At 42.7% G+C, this 21,207-nt stretch overlaps 1 protein-coding gene across 1 annotated transcript in view; it reads left to right on the top strand.

Moving 5' to 3' along the window:
• The window catches only part of ass1 (argininosuccinate synthase 1), a 43,622-nt gene that overhangs the window by 3,025 nt on the left and 19,390 nt on the right, over nt 1-21,207 (top strand). Inside the window, exons 3-9 of the mRNA XM_080742989.1 lie at nt 381-449; nt 7,937-8,125; nt 9,228-9,284; nt 9,828-9,902; nt 11,752-11,822; nt 11,928-11,958; nt 20,246-20,336. Of these exons, the coding sequence (XP_080599115.1) occupies nt 381-449; nt 7,937-8,125; nt 9,228-9,284; nt 9,828-9,902; nt 11,752-11,822; nt 11,928-11,958; nt 20,246-20,336 (583 nt within the window). The remainder of the gene's footprint in view (nt 1-380; nt 450-7,936; nt 8,126-9,227; nt 9,285-9,827; nt 9,903-11,751; nt 11,823-11,927; nt 11,959-20,245; nt 20,337-21,207) is intronic.

Here is a 21,207-nt window from a genome sequence, read left to right on the forward strand (position 1 = left end):
AGTATGAAAACTACTGCCATAAGCTGTGTCCTGTTGGAATAAGAATAGCAGACAAACTATCGTGTAACTAATTGACATTATTTTGCTGACCAACATACAGACAGACAGACGATGGTTAAAAGCTAACATATAGACTACAGTATCTGTATGTATTACTATAGTCCCAGGTTTATAGAAGGTGGTTTACCTGTGTTCTAGTTCATTTCCCCATAGCTTTGTTTGACAGGCTTTGCAGCACCTTCACATGTGTTATGAGTTCAACACTGCCCTGCATTTGTTCGATCCTGTAGGTGCGAGCTCAATACAAACTTGATTAGCCTCGAGTGACCCAGGTAAAAATGTCTTCCATTTGATTGGCTGTACAAATTTTGTGCTTGCAGGCAAATATTGGACAGGATGAGGACTTCGAAGCTGCCAAGGTGAAGGCTATGAAACTGGGTGCAAAGAAGGTGAGCATGGCTGTCATATGACAGAACATACCGTACTAACTAAAAAGTGATCTGCTGAGTACTCAGTTCTGTTACACCCTGAGGAAACATTGGTTTCCTCAGGAAACCAAACTTTTGCATCGTGACTAAGTGTTGTGCTGCCTCCTTCTTTTCAACAGAACATACTAATCTATTTATTTGGATATACAGGTTTACTTTCGTTACTGTTATGCACACAGTAAAACTGGTTGCACACTGCTGCATATTTTCGTTGCATTTTGGAAACGGAGGGGAGAGAGAGAGAACAAGGGAAGGGACCCTGTGGCGACAGTTGCGAAAATCGGAAAAAAAATCAACCCTGGTCCGAAAATAAATATGAAACTCAGCAGTGTGCAAAGACCTTTTGTGCTAAGGACTTAAATGGGGCCATTGCTGTAATAACGTCGTACTAATGTACATCATTACATATTAATGAAATCTGAAGACCTGTGTGAATGCCCCTGTGTGCATGGATCGTGCCCCCTTTAATTTCATTTCATGTTATTTATAATGATTAAATCGCTTCCATGAACAGTGGATATTATGGTAAGGGGAAAGATCAGACGACTCCAATACAAGTTCACTTCTAGTGTTAACAGCGATGTCTGCTCTGCTCCTTGTGTGGTTGCAGAGACTAATGCCTGGAGACAGTTTATTGGTTTACTGATTAAAGGACAGATGTTGCGGCCCAGACGTTATAAAATAACTCGTCCTCGGGAGCCAGACAGACATTGAAGGAGGTGTAAATGTGTAGCTTTTTGCCTTACCACATGAACCGTAGTGTCCCTATACATTCTGCGAAAATAGCAGACCTGACAGCTCAGTTGTTGTGTGCTTGTAGATCGTCTGTTTTCAGCTACTCAATTTGATGTCGAGAGAGAAAGGGAGTGGACCTAGTATAGAGCCCTGAGGGATCCTGGTCAACAAAGTACAGTATGTAGGGTTTAAGTGGTTAAAGGCAAGACTTATTTATAGGCCTCCCAAATTTGCTTAGGTTTTATAGAATTCCTCATGCTTATTATGCTGATAGAGTTCTTATTGATAGTGATTATTATCAATGTTGGCTGCCTCTTCATTTGTTTTTAGCAACCGTTTGGATCAAACTCTATGAATCGTACTCTTGTTCAGTCTGTTACAGGTCCCAGTCATGCTAAGGGACACTCATTTGATCTGGTGCTTAAAAAGAGATCTCGGAATAATACAGTATCTGACTTAAAGTCCTGTTCGCAATTTGGTGTTAGGGGAGTTTCTCACCTGAACTGAGTCAGTGGGTCCCTAGACATGAATAATCACAGAGGTGCTCGTCCGCCATAGTGCCAGGAATGGCGCAATGGCCAAATCAAATATGGCCACCAATCGGCTATGATGAAAATCTAACTTTTCTGTTTCTGGGTGTATATGCACGTGTAATACCTCCATTTGGACTAATTGGGGTGTGAGGAATTCATTTCTGATATTGTTTTGACCATTTTGGGTGATTTGGACCTCAAAAGGTCATGGTCAAGGTCATTTTGCTATTCCGAAGACCGTGGGCCATAACTTGGCCATTGTTAGGAGTAAAAACAGGTGCAGTAGGTCTAAATCAACTAATGCTGACATGTATAATTCATTTCTGACATTGTTTTGACCATTAAGGATCATCTTGTCTTTGAAATATCAATTTCAATGCCATTTTTCAAAAACGATTGTGTTCATTACTTGCACTTTTATAGTATTTTTTGTAAGTTTGTTACTATTTTATATTACGTTTGTTTTGTTTATAACAAAAGACATACTAGTGAGAAATACAACAAGTAAACATCCACATTTAACTTTAAAGGGGGGTTTTAAATGGGTGTTTAAATGAGCAAATAAGACTATTTATGAATAAAAGTGACAAATAAAATCACACAACAAAAGCACACACAAAATTAAATAACAATTTCCCTCAAAGTGCACCATATTGTGATTGTGTGCATCCAAGTTAGTATGATGTGTTTTTACAGGATGTATTTGCCATTGTTCCATGGCAAAATATGATGCACCGATATCCATCAGCAAGGTAGCCATATCCTCGAGAGTCGAAGTGTTCCTTGCATCCATCCATGTTCCATTGGTTCTAGTCTTTCCTCAGGTTCCTTGGCTGTTGCAAGCAGGTGGCAAGACATGCACTAGAAAGGTGCCTTGTTGGTCTCAGCAGTTGTACTTCTCTGCTACCAATGCTGTGTCTTGTTCTGTCAAGGTCTTTGCCTCTCCAAAGTTTGTTAGATATTGTATTCGGTCAGAAGCCATAGCTGCATGCTTAGTCCCCCACCTGGCCCATGCAGTCATCTCCAGTTTCCAAGGCATATGTCCCCTGATCACTGTCTTGGCTAGTGGTGCTCCAAGATGAGAGACTGCTTGATGCTGTAGAAGCATGTGCCGCTGCACACCTAGTGCCATACTGCTACCAGATCTACTTAATCCCCAGTGCTTGGAAGTATCACTACGACAACTCTCTGGGGTCTACTCATAATCCTGGCGACCCATTATTCCCTCAATTAGGTAAGGGTTATGGGTAGGTTTAGTTATAATAGGGCCAGTTGACTCCACATGTACCAGCAGTTTGGTGACAGCCTCTCCAATCTAGTTCAAACTTTGGGATCTCTTCACCTCCAGCCCCTTTTGCAGGGAGCCACTCATCATCATCAGAGATAACAGAGTCGACAGACGCACCCATCCCTCATCAACTTTACAAATTCTGGGTGTCTGAGGAGAACAAACAGCTCTCCAGCTGTGTGTTCGGAATATGGTGTCCATTCAAGCTTGTGGCGATGTAGGTAGAACAGCTGCCTTGGAATCTGAAGGTTCCAGGGTCGATTTCTGGCTCCTCCTGCTTATTTGTCGAAGTGTCCTTAAGCAAGACACTGAACCCCTAACTGCTCCCGATGAGCACCTTGCATGGTTTCATGGTGTGAATGTATGTGTGAATGTGTTTGTTGGGCGAATGTGAAATAGATTGTACAGCGCTTTGGAGAAGAGCGCTATATACTGTAAATGCAGTCCATTTACCATTATCAGCTCTGTTGTCTCTGTTGATGATGTCGCTAGTGGAGAAGAGATCCCAGACATCTTGAATAGGATTGAGGAGGCTGACACCTGGTGCATGTACAGCCTCCATTATAACTAAGCCTATCCCTAACCTTCACTAACCTAACTATGAGCGGACCCCAGAGAGTTGTAGTCTCCTTCACATTACTGCTATACTACACCCCATATTTCCAAGCACTGGGGATGAAGGAGATCTGGCAGCAGTATGGCACTAAACTGCATCAAGCAGTCTCATCTTGGAGCACCACTAGCCAAGACAGTGATCAAAGCACATATGCCTTGGAGACAGGAGATGACTGCATGGGCCAGGTGAGGATTAAACATGTAGTTATGGCTTCTGACCAAGTACAATATCTAACAAACTTTGGAGAGTCAAAGACCTTGACAGAACAAGACACAGCATTGGTAGCAGAGAAGTACAACTGCTGAGACCAACAAGGCACCTTTCTAGCGCATTTCTTGCCACCTGCTTGCAACAGCCAAGGAACCTGAGGAAAGACTAGAACCAATGGAACATGGAACAGGGCATGACATAAAGGCTTGTCCTGTTGTCTGTGACAAGTGCCCATACTATGGAGTGGAGGGAGAAAGGGGGGTCAAGTGACTTTTGTCCCCGGACAAGTGAATGGGAAATATACTTGTCCAAAGGACAACTGCCTCAAAAAGTCAATGTCAAGCTCTGATGGATGGAAGGAGGACTTTGACTTTAGTACACTCCTGCCATGTCTGAAGCAAGACACTCGAAACTGATGAAGTTCTGTGCATCATATTTTGCCATGGAACAATGACAAATCCATCCTGTAAAAACACCTCATACTAACTTGCATGCACACAATCACAATATGGTGCACTTTGAGGGAAATTGTTATTTAATTTTGTGTGTTATTTTGTTGTGTAATTTTATTTGTCACTTTTATTTGTAAATAGTCTTATTTGCTCATTTAAACACTCATTTAAAACCCCCCTTTAAAGTTAAATGTGGGTGTTTAGTTGTTGTATTTCTCACTAGTATGTTTTTTGTTCTAAACAAAACAAACTTACTATAAAATAGTAACAAACTTACAAAAAATACTATAAAAGTGCAAGTAATGAACAAAATCGTTTTTGAATAATGGCATTGACATTGATATTTCAAAGACAAGATGATCCTTAATGGTCAAAACAATGTCAGAAATGAATTATACATGTCAGCATTAGTTGATTTAGACCTACTGCACCTGTTTTTACTCCTAACAATGGCCAAGTTATGGCCCACGGTCTTCGGAATAGCAAAATGACCTTGACCATGACCTTTTGAGGTCCAAATCACCCAAAATGGTCAAAACAATATCAGAAATGAATTCCCCACACCACAATTAGTCCAAATGGAGGTATTACACGTGCATATACACCCAGAAACAGAAAAGTTAGATTTTCATCATAGGCGATTGGTGGCCATATTTGATTTGGCCATTGCGCCATTCCTGGCACTATGGCGGACGAGCACCTCTGTGATTATTCATGTCTAGGGACCCACTGACTCAGTTCAGGTGAGAAACTCCCCTAACACCAAATTGCGAACAGGACTTTAAGTCAGATACTGGATTAAATAGCGATAATGTCAATATAATAGAATTTCCTGTCTCTGGCCATAACGCTGTGACGTTTCAGTCCCTGATCCCTTTATCCTGCTCCCAAGCACCCTACATCCTTCCGTTGTACTTCAAATTCTGCTCATTATGTCTGTCAGGCCTTCTTAGTTGCTCCTTCCATATAGCGTTATTCCAGTTTATTGCATTGTCTCTTCTATGCACCTCTACATTTGAATTATGTTATCTGTTTTATTTTCAATGATGCACTGTTGCATGATTACTAGGGGTGTAACGATACATTTTAATAGCGATTCGATACATATCACGATACATGGTTGACGATACGATACATGGACGATACTGGTTCATTCATGGCAATACAATACGATTCGATTCACTGATTTAAAATCGATATAGTAACTATTTAACAAAGAAATTAAATCTGTGTGAAAGGTGTCAATAGTGCATGTTTTAAAGGGAAAGATCTATTGTTATGGATATAAATAAGTAAACACAGTGATTATCTGCCAAATACATGGACATTGTATATTGACAAACCTGCACCTTGACATGAACCCATGATTACACGCATTTATCGATATAATAGACCAGTGTAGCTTTATGGAATGGAAAAGTAATTAAACCCCTCATTTAAATTTTCTCTTCTTAAAAATGCTAAATACAATGCACAAGTAGGTAGTATCGATACAATCGATTCTTTGCACTGCCGATTCGATACGATACAAAATCAAACTATACGATTCGATTTTTGCTGTTTTCATTTCGATATACTTTTTTAAGTTAAAAACGATATTTCGATGCAGTTACTATATCGTTACACCCCTAATGATTACAGTATAATATAAAATGTATACTATACTGTAAAAACTGTAAATAGTCATGTTCTTCAGTGTCTCACTGCTTGTCAAGAGAGGAGGTAAAATGATGAAACAGACCAGTTAAAACATAGGTGATGAGAGAAAATACAAGATACATAATTAAACTGAAAGTGTGAAACACAATGCAATGATATCTTTTCTTTTCGTCCATGCCTTAACCAAACCTTTCTGCCATTTTTTACTATTTTGAAAAACATTTTTGAACATTTCAAATAGTTGATCTACAAGCTCACAACGTGGTGATGTAGATCGGCTTGAAGTATTTTAAAATGTTTTTCAAAATAGTAAAATCACACCCGTGTGAACTGAGCGGTGGTTCCCCCGTGTGTGTGCGTCCCGTGTGTGTGCGTGTGTGTGTGTGTGTGTGTGCCTGGTCTGGCCTGGCCTGAACAACAGCGCCCCTCCCTTAACATGTGTGGTCAGAAAAGGTTACTGCAGGCTACAGACAGACAGACAGACAGACAGACAGACACGCAGACAGACAGACAGACCCACACACACGGCCACGTATAGGAGCGTTGTGACCACCGCTCAAAAAAAGAAAAAGGGGATAAGTGATAAGGATGGATGAAAATATAGCTGTGCCCAAACCTACCACCTTTTCAGGCACTCCACTGAAACCCACTGAAGCAGACAGTATTATGTCCCGGATCCTCACGTCTTTACGTCTGGATCCTCCTAATTGGCCCCCCAAATTCCACCCTGTCCTTCCATTCACACCATGGCAGGTTGTCAAACAATGTCAAGAATGCTGCCAATAATCTGGGTGTGATTTCTGACACTGTCTTGTCCTTCCACGGTCAAGTTACAACAAGGGTAAAATCATACTTCTTTCAGCTCAGAAACATTGCTAAAATTAAGCCCATAATTTGCAGACCTTGAAATTCATTCATGTTTTCGTTTAATCACACTTGGACTATTTTCTGCAGCCATGATGAATACAAGTCAACGGACGGCCAATGTCCTGTCTACATTATTTCGCTGGCTATTGGTTACCATGGTAACGAGTTAACACGTTCCCGGACGGTCCCATGGCACTTCACGGGGGGAAACGCTAAAACGTCTGGGAATATGTTAGGCACTCCATGTGTTAATTGATGCTATTTGTTTTTATTGCTGTCTTATGGCCATGTTTGTTGTCACTACGAGGGAAGGTGAAACTCCTCACTGTCTGGTGAAAAAACACAGCTGGCAGCTACATCAGAGGAGACATGTAGTTGTCTACACTGCCCCTAAAGACCAACTGTAGGAGAATTGGCATAAAAAAAATGACTTAAAGCCGTTCAAGCAGCAGATAACACTAAAGAGGTTTACACACACATGTGCACGTCATATGAGGGTGACTCTGGGATGTGTCATAAAACTGACGTGTCAAGCAGCTGAGCAATTTGGTGGTCTGTTTAAGCTCTGTAGAGACACTGCTGGTTGGTATGCAGACTATGCACCTGTCTGCTTCCATGCTACTCAGTACCTCCAGTGGGCTGTGCCTGTCCCCGGGGCTTGTTATTTATTTATCTCTTCAGTCTCCATGCTCCTGGCTGTTTGTCTTCTTATGTGCTTAGCAAGGATTAATATGTAGCATCTGAATGGCAGTCTGAATGGCAAGATCAAATATAATTTATAATAATTTAAGTATTTACATATTTGAATACACATTTTTAAATCCGTCTAGCTGTGAGTTATCTAACTGGAATGGGGAAAAAGAAGAAAAAAATTATTCATTAAACCATCCAGCTTTTACACCAAGCCACAACCAGTGTTTATTCTAAATTGTGCATGTTAGATGGTGACTTAATTGTTCAAAGGAAACAACCACAGCAACAATTATCCTTTGGCAATTCATTAACGTATTATATTTTTATATTATATTATATTTTATACGGTATGATAATTAGACAAAGACAAAAACATGTTCTCCTTTCATTTGTAGGTGTTTATTGAGGACATCCAGGCAGAGTTTGTGGAGGAGTTCATCTGGCCTGCGGTCCAGGCCAATGCCCTGTATGAGGACCGCTACCTGCTGGGCACCTCGGTGGCACGGCCCTGCATCGCCCGCCGCCAGGTTCAGATTGCACGGCAGGAGGGAGCCCAGTTTGTCTCCCATGGCGCAACTGGAAAGGTGAGTCACATCACAAGAGGGATTTGAGGAACCACTCTTCAGTGAGGAGTAGAGAAAAAGGCTATTGTAAACATTTGTAGAATATTTGGACAGTCTTTGTCTTACTGTTTTAGAGCCCCACTTGTGCTACATCCATTCATGTTCACTGAACTTCACTTGTGAAACTAGTTAACAGCACTGTTGGCAAGTGATTGATGATTCCTTTGTGTGAGTGTTAGTGTGGGGAGGTGCGGTGGGGTAGTGTGTCTGTGTGTGTTGGGGGTCATTGATGCTGCACCATGTGGATGAGTATGGCTTTTAAATGCTTTCTGTACATGTTATGTGTGCATGGGAAGTTAGGGTGGTCGCTGTATATTTCTTCCACTATGTTACTATTGTTGTATTTCAGTTTAAAGGGGCGGCATAGCTCAGGGGTAGAGAAACTGTTATTAGAGCACGAAGGGTTCCCAGTTCCAATTCGGACTCCCCCTGAGTTAATGTCGAAGAGTCCTTGAGCAAGACTCTGAACCCCTAATTGCTCCCGCCTCCCGGTGAGTAGGTTGGTGCCTTGCATGGCTTCCTCCGCCACCGGTGTATGAATGTGTGTAATGTAATGCACAATCTATGTAAAGCGCCTTGGATAAAAGTGCTATATGAATGCACCATTTACCATTTAAACTAAAGCACATTAAATGTGCACCTGTATGTGCTATACAAAGTAATAATGCTAATTTAAAATCTAATTTCTACTCTTTGATTAATCCACTTCACTTCCTGTTTTGGGTTTGGATGAATTGTACATTTTGAGTGACCCTCAACACTTTCCACTATGATGCCTACTACTACTGCATGTTATGCAGTGTCACACTTCTGCCTCTAGATGGAGATAAACACCACTGTATCCAGTTCAGAGGAATTTCAAAAATGATGACTGACAACTCATAAAAGCTACAAGTTTCACAGTCATGACTTTGCACCTTCCTCTGTTATTCTAGGTTCTAAATGTTCTGCAATGTTGAACATTTTGCTGGTTTAAAATTTCTACAAGAAAAATGCAGATAAATATTGTTTGACAAAGAAGCAGTCCTGAGGTGTAGCTAAAAGAGTTTGTTTTATTTTACAGGGCAATGACCAGGTCCGTTTTGAGCTCACATGCTATGCTCTTTATCCTGATGTTAAGGTGGGTTTTCTCTGCGGTAAGGTGGTATTTGTCTGAACCCTCTTAATTCCATGGACCCCCAGTTTGATATGCATAGCCCACACAGACCCCCATTTGATATGATTCTGGGACTGCAACCTAAAACCCTCAGTGTAATTTAACTGTTGGTGGGGTATAAGCCAACGCCGCCTCAGTTGGGATTTTCCCAATCAAGATACCGAGGCGATGGAACACTTTGTTCGCGCCGCTTCGTTCGCGACGCTCAATGCAAACACCGAGCCAAGTCGCGTCTTAATCGTTTCATTGACTGTAACTGCAAATGGACACCATTTGCACACTGAGTCACTGACCTGTTAGGGACCATTTGGTTCCTATCCCAAATATCAATCATTTGGCTTGGGACCCCCTTGGGCCCAAGTACCCCTGGGGGTCCCTGGATCCCACTTTGAGAACCAGTGGTGGTCTGAACTACGCCATATAACACCTGTTTGATTGATATTCCTAAAACAGTCGTTGAGTGTTGTACCCTAACTGTCTCTCTACTGTGTGTGACTTCCGCTTTAGATCATTTCACCGTGGAGGATCCCTGAATTCTACACTCGGTTCAGAGGGAGAAAGGACCTGATGGAATATGCTCAGGTTGATATGATTGCATTGCTACTCAGTCACACACCCGTGGTGTAAAGTAACTAAGTACATGTACCCAAGTACTGTACTTGAGTACACTTTTGATTTATTTGTACTTTACTCGAGTATTTCCAATTTCCAATACTTTTACTTCCACTACATCTCTCTCGGATCCAAATATTGTACTTATACTCCACTACATTTATTTTAAAACTTTAGTTACTAGTTATACATTACACCACTTTTATACCTAGGCTGTTGGAAAATAGCAGATCTACAAGCTCACAACGCATGTACATTTTGTACTTTTACTTTGAACTTTTGGTGCTTTAAGTACATTTTGATGCCAATACTTTCATACTTTTACTAGTACATTTTGAATTCCGGACTTTTACTTTTAACATATCTTGCAGTTGATACTTTTACTTTAGTCAAAAAAGAAAAAAGAACTCCACCACTGTCACACACATACTGTAGGTTCAATCTCCCCCACTAGAGGGCGGTGATGATATTTCAGTTTGAGGCATGGCACAGTTTATACATTTTAGATGCTGGAAATTCAAACAATGTGAAAAACAGTAACAATTGTATAATTTGGGATTCTCATAAACAATAAATATATATTTAGCTGTGACCAGCTAAATCTGTGACATTCATAAATCATCCATTTGAGTGGTTTTGTGATGACAGGTGTAGAAGCTGACATCTCCATATACACAAATACAAGGACACTAATATCATATTAATTAGATTTCATATTCAACAGTATAATGTTTTCCAAATAATTGCGAATAGCTGGTTTTGAATGTTAGACATTTACAATCTAAATATATAATATTAATATAAAATATATATTATAGCAGTCCATATACAGTATGTACAACTAGCAACTTCCTCCACTCAATGTCATGATTCTTCATACCTGCGCATGCGCACAACTACCTTTTCAGCAGTTATGAGGACTTACAACCTTTTACTTAATTTACATAACTAGCCCTTACCCGTTCGAAGATATGAGCTCCGAAATGATGTGCAGTGTGTGGGTTATGGGATGTGCACTGTGCACACAGTATATGAGGGATGGAAAGTAACTTTAACTGGTGCTTGCATGATAATATGTAGGGGCATCAATGTAAGAAATACCCGTTTCGTTTAATGGCTACAGAGATACTGTGTACCGATCTGCATGATTTTTGGACAAAATCTGTAACAGGGCAAGACAAACGACCCCCCGCCCGCCCGCCCGCCCACACACACACACACACACACACACACACACACACACACACACACACACACACACACACACACACACAGAGCTGGTTAAACATGTTGCCTCATGCTAGATGCAGAATAGCTATGCCTCAAGCTAGATGCAGAATAGATATAGATACACCATAAAAATGCTAATATACAGCATATGATTTGTGAAAGTGACAAACGGGCTTCACAGTTATGTCAGGTGTGTTCATATGCTAATGGTGATGCGATTTCAGATCAATTGCTCCAGCCACTGAGGAGAAACGCTGTGACAGACACTCAGACAGACAGACAGACACTCACTCAGACAGACAGACAGACATTTGGAAAATTATATGTTTGATGTATATTTACATGTATTGATTATGTTTAACTGTTTTCCCCATAAACATATTATGTCATTGTGAAATCTGAATGAAAAAGGCAGTATTTTATTGTGGTCACATCATTTAGTATACACAAATGAACTACCAACAGCTTTCAACAGTGATTTAATGACTGTACTTAATTACTTATTTTGATCAGAAGTTACAGTATGGTATGCTTATTTATTCATGATCTAGAAACATTTATTTATGATGCCACTCTATTTCAAATCTAGAAACATGGCATTCCTGTGTCCGCAACTCCTAAGGCACCCTGGAGCATGGATGCCAACCTCATGCATATAAGGTCGGTTTTGTTGGCACAATCAATCTATCCTAAGAGTTTCTTAACAGTATGTAACAGACTGTAATTAAACAATGTTTTCTTTTTTTTCTTTTTGTTTTCAAACAGCTATGAGTCAGGAATCCTGGAAAACCCCAAGGTAAGACTCTGAGATTATGTACAATTTCCAGGCTTCAAATCAGGAACAAAGTTGATTGACCAGCATATCATTTTTGTCTTGACAAGAGGTTTTCTCATGCTTGATACACATGTGCTTTCATATCATATTTCACCTGTTAACCACTTGAACCCTAACATCCCTATTATGGTGGGAACATTTGCAGAACATTGATGATCTACAAGCTCACAGTGAGATGTGAGCTTGTAGGTTGGCTATTGTCAGTGAAGAGACTTGATGTATATTAACTCAATTAGCGCCGATCCCGAGAATACTCGTGAAAAATACTCGAGTAGCACATGGTGCCGATCCCGAGTATACTCGTGAAAAGTACTCTATTACTGTAACGGCGGTTCTCCTACCCTGTTGGTGCGCGGAAGGTCCTGACACGATCGCCCTCGCCGATTCATCATCATCACGGATCCACGAGCACAAAATAGTAATCCCATAACATTGAGGCAGACGGGGAATCTCATCTTTAATGTCCATTATCTCCAAACAACACTTTCAAAGGGAGGATGGCAGTAGATTCTCGCTTATATGACACATGTTGAAAAGCACCGATCCGTCATTACACAACATTATGTTGATGACGAGCGATTCCGGTGAATGACGTGATGACGTCAAACCGGAAGTGTTTACGCTATGGACTTCTGGCCTTCAAAATAAGACAACGGTCGTGGATGCAGCCTGCGGGAGGCACGCTGGACATTTTAATCCGTTAATTTCTGGAGCACTAAATGAGTTAAAAGAAAGAGCAGACCAAGTACAGAGCAGAACCCTGTCTACAAAGTATTCGCTTACAGATGTGCAGATAGTATAAGTGGTTAGTGGGGACCTGGCATCCCTATTTTGTGAAAAAGGGTGGGAAAGACTCACACTCCACAAAGAATATTTAGGAAAACTTATCTTTTCTCTTTCTTTTTTCTTTTTATTTTTGTGTTAACATTTTATCCCAAGATTTTGTTACCTATTTTTCACCCAGTGCCAATTGCCTAAGCTGTAATCCTGCATGGGCTCTGCTTTCCCTCTGCCAACCCCGAACTGATCTCATGCTTCCTTCAGTGCATGAGGAGTGAGCAGGCCGCTTCATATCACCTGACAGGGGGGAGCTTCCAACCAGCTCATTTAACCTCCATCAGGCTGGCCAGGGGGAGGCATTATAGAGACCAGGATTACTGCATGTTTTTGTGAGGGTATCTACTCTAGGAGATACGGGGAGAACATGCAAACTCCACACAGAAAGGCCCTTTCGCCAAACCCACCGAGGGTGTGGGCCCTGATGACATGGAGGAGAGAACACGCCCCCAGCGCCCACAGCGTCCTCCGGCGGGAATCAAACCCAGGACTTCCTAGCTGTGAGGCGATAGCGCTACCGACTGTGCCACCATGCCCCTGACTTCTTTATTTTTACATGCTCAATAAGTGTCAAGCATGTAAGCAAGTGTCAAAGTGTAAAGTACAGCAAACATGATGATGGTTGCATGACCAAAACGTTTGCTGCTCTTTTATGTAGCATCTACTTGGAACCAGCGTAATGATAACACGGTGTCAATCCAATGCACTTCTGTTAACCCATGAGAGCCCCACCACAGACAAACCCAAGTCAATCTCCCACACTTGCATGGGTGGGACAGTTTGATCTCGGCTGTGGTCATGGGTCAAAGCAGTACATGAAGGTTGCCCTCAACGACCTCCAAAAGTCCTGTCCCTCCGTCTTTTTCTCTTTGCCTCTGTCTGAGTCTCTGTCTCTCGTCACCCCGGGTCCTCGCCGGGCCCTGGGAAGAGCCCGGGACACACAGACACTGACTTGTCGTCAGAAACGCTTCGCCTAATTCCCGATTTCATGGGAGCCCGAGAGGGGGAAGGGTTAGGGTGGCGCACCCAGCTGGGGCCTCCTGGGTTCCAGCCCTGGCTCCTCGGGGCCCCTATTGTTCCCCTGGTTGTGCTGCCGCCGGCTGCGACGTGGGAGGGGAGCCATTTCATCGTGACACCGTGACACCAAAATGTCACCAGTAACAGTAAAGTACAAAGGCGGCGGGCCAGACAGATGAGTCCCCAATGGACTGGGTGTCATAGGGAGGCAAGGGGTTCCACGCTTCTGGAGTGGAGGGGCAAAGGACAGAGCCACTGTATCTCTCTCTGTCTCTGTCTGTCTGTCCGTCTGTCTGTCTGTCTGTCGGTCTGTCTGTCTGTCTGTCTGTCTGTCTGTCTGTCTGTCTGTCTATCTGTCTGTCTGTCTGTCTGGCCCTCTCTATCTCTCTCTCTCTGTGTCTGTCTGTCTGGCCTTCTCTCTGTCTCTCTCTCTCTCTCTCGCTCACTGTCTGTCTCTCTGGCCCTCTCTCTTTCTCTGTCTCTCTCATGTCTCTCTCTCTCTCTCTCTCTCTCTCTCTCTCTCTCTCACACACATACACACCCTCCACAGCTTGTCCTGTTGAGAAATGTGGGGAACAGAATGGGGGTGGAAAAACAACTCAATAGCATAGCAATGAATGATGACAGTATTGTGTAATTGATTTCATTCATGGGTTTTTGCCGTGGCCCATTTACTCAGATATTAAGTCGATCAATGGCATTAAATACAATGAAATATTTATGGTGTGGTGGGATCTAAAGTGGTAAAGGGATTTGAATACATTAAGCAGGTTGCGTTTTGAAGGATTCAACTTGGGCATACAGTAATAATTCAGTCATTTGCCATCTATGAACAGCATCAATACCTCTTAAGTACTTTAGAAAGCTATATGCTATGTTCATTAATTTGTCTACATATAAATAAATATAATGAATGAAACAGATATATACAATCAAGTTGAAAATGGCAATTGACGTAAATACAATTAATCCCAATACTAAAACGAGAGACTGAACCAAATATTCCATCCACATGTGTACGACGTAGAATCTTATATACCCAGATGACCTTTTTTCAACAAGGTCATCTTGTTCTTGGTATCTCCCCTCTGTATCTTTCCCTTTCTCTCCTCTTGTTACAACCCTAAAGGCCCAGGGCAGACCTCAGCTATTCAGACAACCACCTCCCCCACCTGTCGCACAATGCTCCCACTCTACTCAACACAGTCAGATTAGGAAATGTCCAAATGGTCGCTCATATGTTCACCAATAGATAAGAACTGCCCAGGAGTTCAGATTACCCTGTGATTACCACTGTATCCTTCCTGATAATAACACACCGTCTTGCCTGTAGCAATGTTGACTAAAGTGACATTGTTTATTTACTTACCCACACAGTCATGTTAAGTTAAGCGCTTACATTTTCTGACATAGTTTGTGGATTATGCATTGAGTGAAGTGGGTTCAGGTGTATGATTGAATTAAGTTGCTGTATTTCACATCATCAGTTTTAGATTTCTTTATTGCAGCGGTCTTCAACAGGGGGTCCGGGACCCCTAGGGGGTCCTCAGAGTTACCACTTTTTCTCCTTTTTTATATTAACCACTTGAACCCTAACATCCATATTCTGAGAACGTTAGCCAAAAATAGCAGATCTACAAGCTCACAACGCCTCACAGCGCTTGTAGATTGGCTATTTTCGGCAAAGAGTTGTTGTAGAGGGAAAAAAGAGCGGACTAAGTACAGAGTAAAAGGTCACTATTGACGGTTCAAGTGGTTAAATATCTGAAAACACAAATTGAAACGATTCCAAAATACACTGATGATTGAACAACAATGAAACTATGGAAGCTCTGAAAAGATTGAGGGGGTCCCTGCTTCATCTCTCTCTCAACTAAGTTGTCTTGGCCTGAAAATGTTGAAGACCCCTGCTTTATTGTGAAATTCCTAACATCAGTTAACAACATGATGATGCCACAGATGTCGCCAAAACATCTTCCAGTGCACTCCATCTCCTCTTCTCTCTCTTGCCCTACACACGAGCAGTCGAGGCCCACCCTGAGGCATCCTGACACTCGTCCCGAGTCATTAAAACATCACCTCAGTCTTAATTATAGCCTCTGTCAGTGGGCTTCCCATGGCCCTGTCACCTCTTTGATCACGGAGCTGATGGAGCATCCGTTAGTGTTGACCAGGAGTAAAGGAGCGTAACGCCAGTCCCCTGTTCCCCAGGAGGAAATGAAAACTTGTTTTCTGCCCGCCGCTTGGCTGGGCTTACTAGATGGATGGATAGAAGATCACCCGGCCTTAGGGGAAGGATGTGAGGTTGTGTAGGTCCATGTATTCGTGCTCATGTGTCCTTTGAAGGAGGGAGGTCAGCGGTTGTCATGTGCTTTGCCCTGTGCCTAGGTCTGATTGTTTTGACCTGTGATAGTTAGTGAGTGGCCTCGGAGTTTGCCTGTGCTCACTTTGCTTTTTCACTCTGCCTGTTAAAGAACCTGTTAATATGTATGAGCCATCTACCCTGATTAACCACAGCCCTATACGTTTCATCGTATGACGATAGGGCATTGTGAGCTTGCAGTTCAGCTATTTTTTGACAATTCTTGAGTCTTGACGATGTCCGCTTATAATGACGTGCCCCAAATTAAGTGGTGAATTCAGCTCAATCCCCGATATTAGCCTAACGTACCTGGGTGTAAAGGATATATCAATATTTGTCCACACATAATGTTTTATTCTTGTTTCAATTTGCTGTCTGCATTTTAAGGAGGTGGACAGGCTTGAATCATGGACATTTAAGTGTTATTTCCAACCCAGTGGGCCAAAGATTTCGTTTTTTTTCCTATTTTTGTTTTCCACCACACTTCTCTCTATATCTCCGTCTCTCTCCCTCTCCCTTTTCTTCCACTGTCCTCCCTCCACCTCTGCCATTCTTGTGGTTCTATTGGCATCAATTGAAAGCCAATGAGGCAGCTAATGTGTGGAGAGAAATTTACTTGCTTTAAGTTCATGCCTCGCCTCGGCTCTCTCCTTCGCTCCGCGGGCCGCATTCAGCACAACAATATAGCGGGAGCAAAGACTGCCAAAGGAGCTGTTCTGTGCTACATGATGGCATGCTTCACGCCCCATTTCACACCAATGCCCCTCTCTCTTTCTCCACACCCCCCACCTTCTCAATCTCTACCTTTTCCTCTCTTTCAGGGCCACGGCTTTGGGACAGGTTCCACCTGCAGGGGGTTAGAATTGAAATGCATTGATCGCTAGTGCACTGGAAACAAGCCTATTACATTGCTTTGCCCTTTTCTTTTTATCCAGCAGTGTCTCTGTATACGTTTGAGCTCTCGCCTCGTGAGCGCGCATGCGTTTGCGAGGACCATTTAGTGAGCAGTGTTCCTTGTATGCTTATATGCATGTTTGTTGTTTGTGTGTTTTTATGATGGTGTCAGAGTTCAGAATCTGCTGCTCAGTTCAGCCAGTACTTCTGTTGTCCCTTTTTTGTAGGTAATTAAGGCAATAGAAACGGTACACAGAGGATAAACCAAAAATACTGTAATTATATGGTTGCTTTGAAAACGTGCCAGTTTACCTGTAAATCCCACAAGAGGCCATTTGTATAATTCACTCCATCGACTTCACTATACAGGAAAAAATACATCTGCTTTAAGTAGCATGTGAGGGGTCAAACTAGGGGTTCTTCATGATTCTGAATCCATTGCTTGCAATGGATTCAGAATCATGAAGAACCCCTAGTTTGACCCCTCACATGCTACTTAAAGCAGATTTATTTTTTTCCTGTATAGTGACGACGATGGGACCTTCTTTTTCGCAATGTTTCCGGCAGAGCAGGCCTTTCATTCTGTGTACCTTATTGACCAAATTAATAGAAAAAACACAAATAAAAAGTACGTTATGACATCACAGGTCCTCACAAATTTTGGGCCTGTGGCTCCCCGGCTATCATCCTTTCAATCCCCTGTCTCACTCACTGTCAGTGAGGCAGTTCAAGGAATTCTCTATTATGTTGTCAAGATTTGTCCGTAAATTGCTTTGTTAGCTCTGCTAAAAACGTTTATTTTCTTCCCATTTGATCAAAATATTCACATATACCTGTAAGTGTGAATGAAGCCTTGTAGGATTGTAGATCTATTTTTTGATTTATTTTAATGGGGCTTAATAGTGTTCAATTGAAATTAAGCCTAAACGACCATAGGTCTATAACCAGCACACAGCCCAAAAGGAATCCTGTTGTTTTTTTCTCGTTCTCTCCAGTACTTGAAATTCATGCCATACTTGCATGCATCAAATGGCTTTTCGGGGCAGTCATTTCACCCCTCTCCTGTTGGGCATCTTTCAGGGCACTGAGGCGGAAAATAAGGGGAGAGAGAGAGAGAGAGAGAGAGAGACGGATGCTTTCCAAGTCAATTTTGGTGTTTAGTTAAAAGGAAAGAAAGCGATTACGCTGCTCGTTTTCTCCTCACTGACCGGCGATTAGTTATTGTATGATGATTTAGCGTCTGGTAAAGCTTTCCATTTAAATGCACCCAGTAGTTATGGGGCATAGTCAGTCCCCCTGCAATTTGCCTCAGCTCAGGAGACATTGTCCATCGCCTTGTCCTAATGCTGCGTAATTGTTGGGGGGGCGCATTGCTGGGTGAATATAGCAGATTGCCGCGCTCTTTTAGGTCCTAGCCGTGACTTGCTGAGATGGTTTTCAGGTCCCCACCAACTCGTCTTTGTTGTAGTCCGCCCATTAACCTCACAACGCATCGTTTGAGCTTGTAGATCAGCTATTTTCGGCAAGGAGATTTGGTGTAGAGGGGAAAAAGGAGCACACCTAGTATAGAGCCCTGGGGGAGCCCTGGTCATCTAAGTTTAAATCTATAGTTTTATTTGAAAATGGAATGGAAGGAAATGTCAGAAAATCTGAACTTGAAGATTAAGGAAGTGAAATCAGGTGGCAGAAAAAGGAAGGTATGTATGTCTTTTGCACCAGAAATGTGTTTTCGAATCACTGGACAACAACGGAGCATTACAAAAGTCTGACGTCTCATTAGTCCGGCGTGCGGTTAGGGTTAGTCAATGGGGAGAGTCGTACGAACGCAACGTCGGAGTGATGAGTCCTCGGAACAACGCTACACAGCCGGACAACAAAGTGCCAACAGCGAGGCCTTAACCCTCACGAATTGTGCCCAAGGAAACACTCAGTCAAGTGAGTACCCACGTCGTGCGGTCGATGGGACAACGACAAGTCTGTCTGGCAAGCTGTGTTGGACAGAATAGTTTTATCACACGTTTCCAAATTTCACTTATAGCTAGCTACAAAATGTAAACAGACTGGCTACAAGCGGGCACATGTTCACTTCCACCCAGCCAAAAGGAGGACAGCGTAGCCCAGGGTTCCCCGATTAGTTTTCCCCAAGGGCCGAATTATGTCTAGGGTAACAAGCCGAGGGCCACAACATTGAAGGGGGCGACGGTGGCGTTCCCACTACTCCAGCGACAGTTCAGATATCGTCGTTGACGGGTGAAAATCTTGTATGTCCAAAACCGTTTGTTTTGCATTTATCATTTAAAAAATGATTTAAACTAGTGAAAACAGCCGATCTACAAGCACACAACGCCTCGCATCGCGAGGCGTTGTGTGCTTGTAGATCTGCTGTTTTCACTACTTTTGTGCGACGGCCTTGTATGATGAAGCAGGGCTTTACTTTGCAAAAGAACATACAAATTTGGAGATACGAGGTTTCCACCTGACAACGACGATATACTAGTGTTGTTGCTTCTCTTATACCACCATTATTACTGGGGATGGTGGGGGCCAGACAGTAGCCCCCCGCGGGCCGCAAATGGCCCACGGGCCGCCTATATTGGGGAACCCTGGCATAGCCAATTCAAATGATGGAAGTGTGGTTTTGTGAAATGTTCTGGTGCAAAAGGCATACACACCAGAGAAACCAAGGCAGATGATTTTTGCTGACACACCACGCACAGGTGTAATGGGTGTTTTCCTGTTTCCTGCTCAAATTGGTTCTGTGACTTTCATGTCAAGTATGTTTTGACTTGGCTTGTTCTTCACTTGGGGATGTGTGGGTTACCCCTGCCCCCACCCCACCCCTGTGGTGAAGAGGTATACAGGGAAAATAAATCCAAATAGAGGAGAAAAATGGAACATTGATTTTTCTCCTTTCACTCAAGTCCCGATAGCTCTCTCAAGGTTATTTTTCCCCCTGCATCATTCCTCCTCCAGCTCCTTTTGCTCAACGTACCCGAAGTGTGTTATCATCTCAGACAATAGAATCCATAACTGCTGTGCTATCCTTCAGATGAGGTCTCAATTTAAGGTCCAGGCTGTTCATCAAGGGCCACAAAGTGTGAAATGGACTTCACTTCTATGATTGTATGTGTGTTTCAGAGTCATGCCCCAGCTGACCTGTACATGATGACAAAGAACCCAGAAGATTCTCCCAGTGTCCCTGACACGCTCGAGATAGAGTTCAAAAAAGGTATGCGAGTTTGCAACGAGTGTCACCAGTGTCGTCCAGCTGTTGCTTCTGTGTTTGTTTTTACTTCTTATCTGCAGAGCCAGTTACCGCCAATATTGAAAGTTTTTCTATTTTTAAATTTATTTTTTTGGAAAATAACGTGTTGTGGGGTCCTCTGGGTCAGGGGGTCCTTGTGGACCCCCTGGGGATCCCAGAACCCTCTTTGAGAACCACTGAACAACCAGACCATAATAACTCTTTGCCAACTTATGCATGAGTGCGGGCTTAGATATGAAAACCGTGACCAGTCAGTCACTCCAGATATGACTCCTTCATGCCATGTTCAATCGTCCTCGCCTCTTCATCCCTATTTAACATTGATACTTATACCCCCGAGGCTACAGTTCCCATTTTGCCCTGGCTGTGTTTTATCACCAGCTTCTGACCACCCAGACTTAACCCCAACTCCTCACACCATTACTTGGTCCAAAGCTGCCATGTTTGGCCCCGAGGCACAATGCGCAGGCCGGAAGCATTAAGTCTAACTAATACACCCTGAGGGCAGAGAGACATGCTCATTAGATATATTACCACTGGGACTTGGGTAAATAGTGGAAAGTGTCACATGTTTGCGCAGACAGAAAATGTCCAAAAAACATTTGAGCCTGGGGCAAATGGCACAGATGTCCCCTTAATCCCCGGTCAGTAGCAGAAGCTGAGCAATCGCTGAGGGCTAGAGCTCAACATCAATGGCCTGGTGGTGGTCACTGGCCCCTCTCATCACACAAGCCTGGCTGACAACTTTATGAGCTGTAATTACAATTTGAAAAAAGTTCAGAAGGTTGGCACTTGATACTTTAGCAATTTATGGGCATTGATGAACCTCTTTTAC

The sequence above is a fragment of the Nannobrachium achirus genome, assembly GCF_963921795.1.
Source record: "Nannobrachium achirus genome assembly, chromosome: 15".
Classification (NCBI taxonomy): Eukaryota; Metazoa; Chordata; class Actinopteri; order Myctophiformes; family Myctophidae; genus Nannobrachium; species Nannobrachium achirus.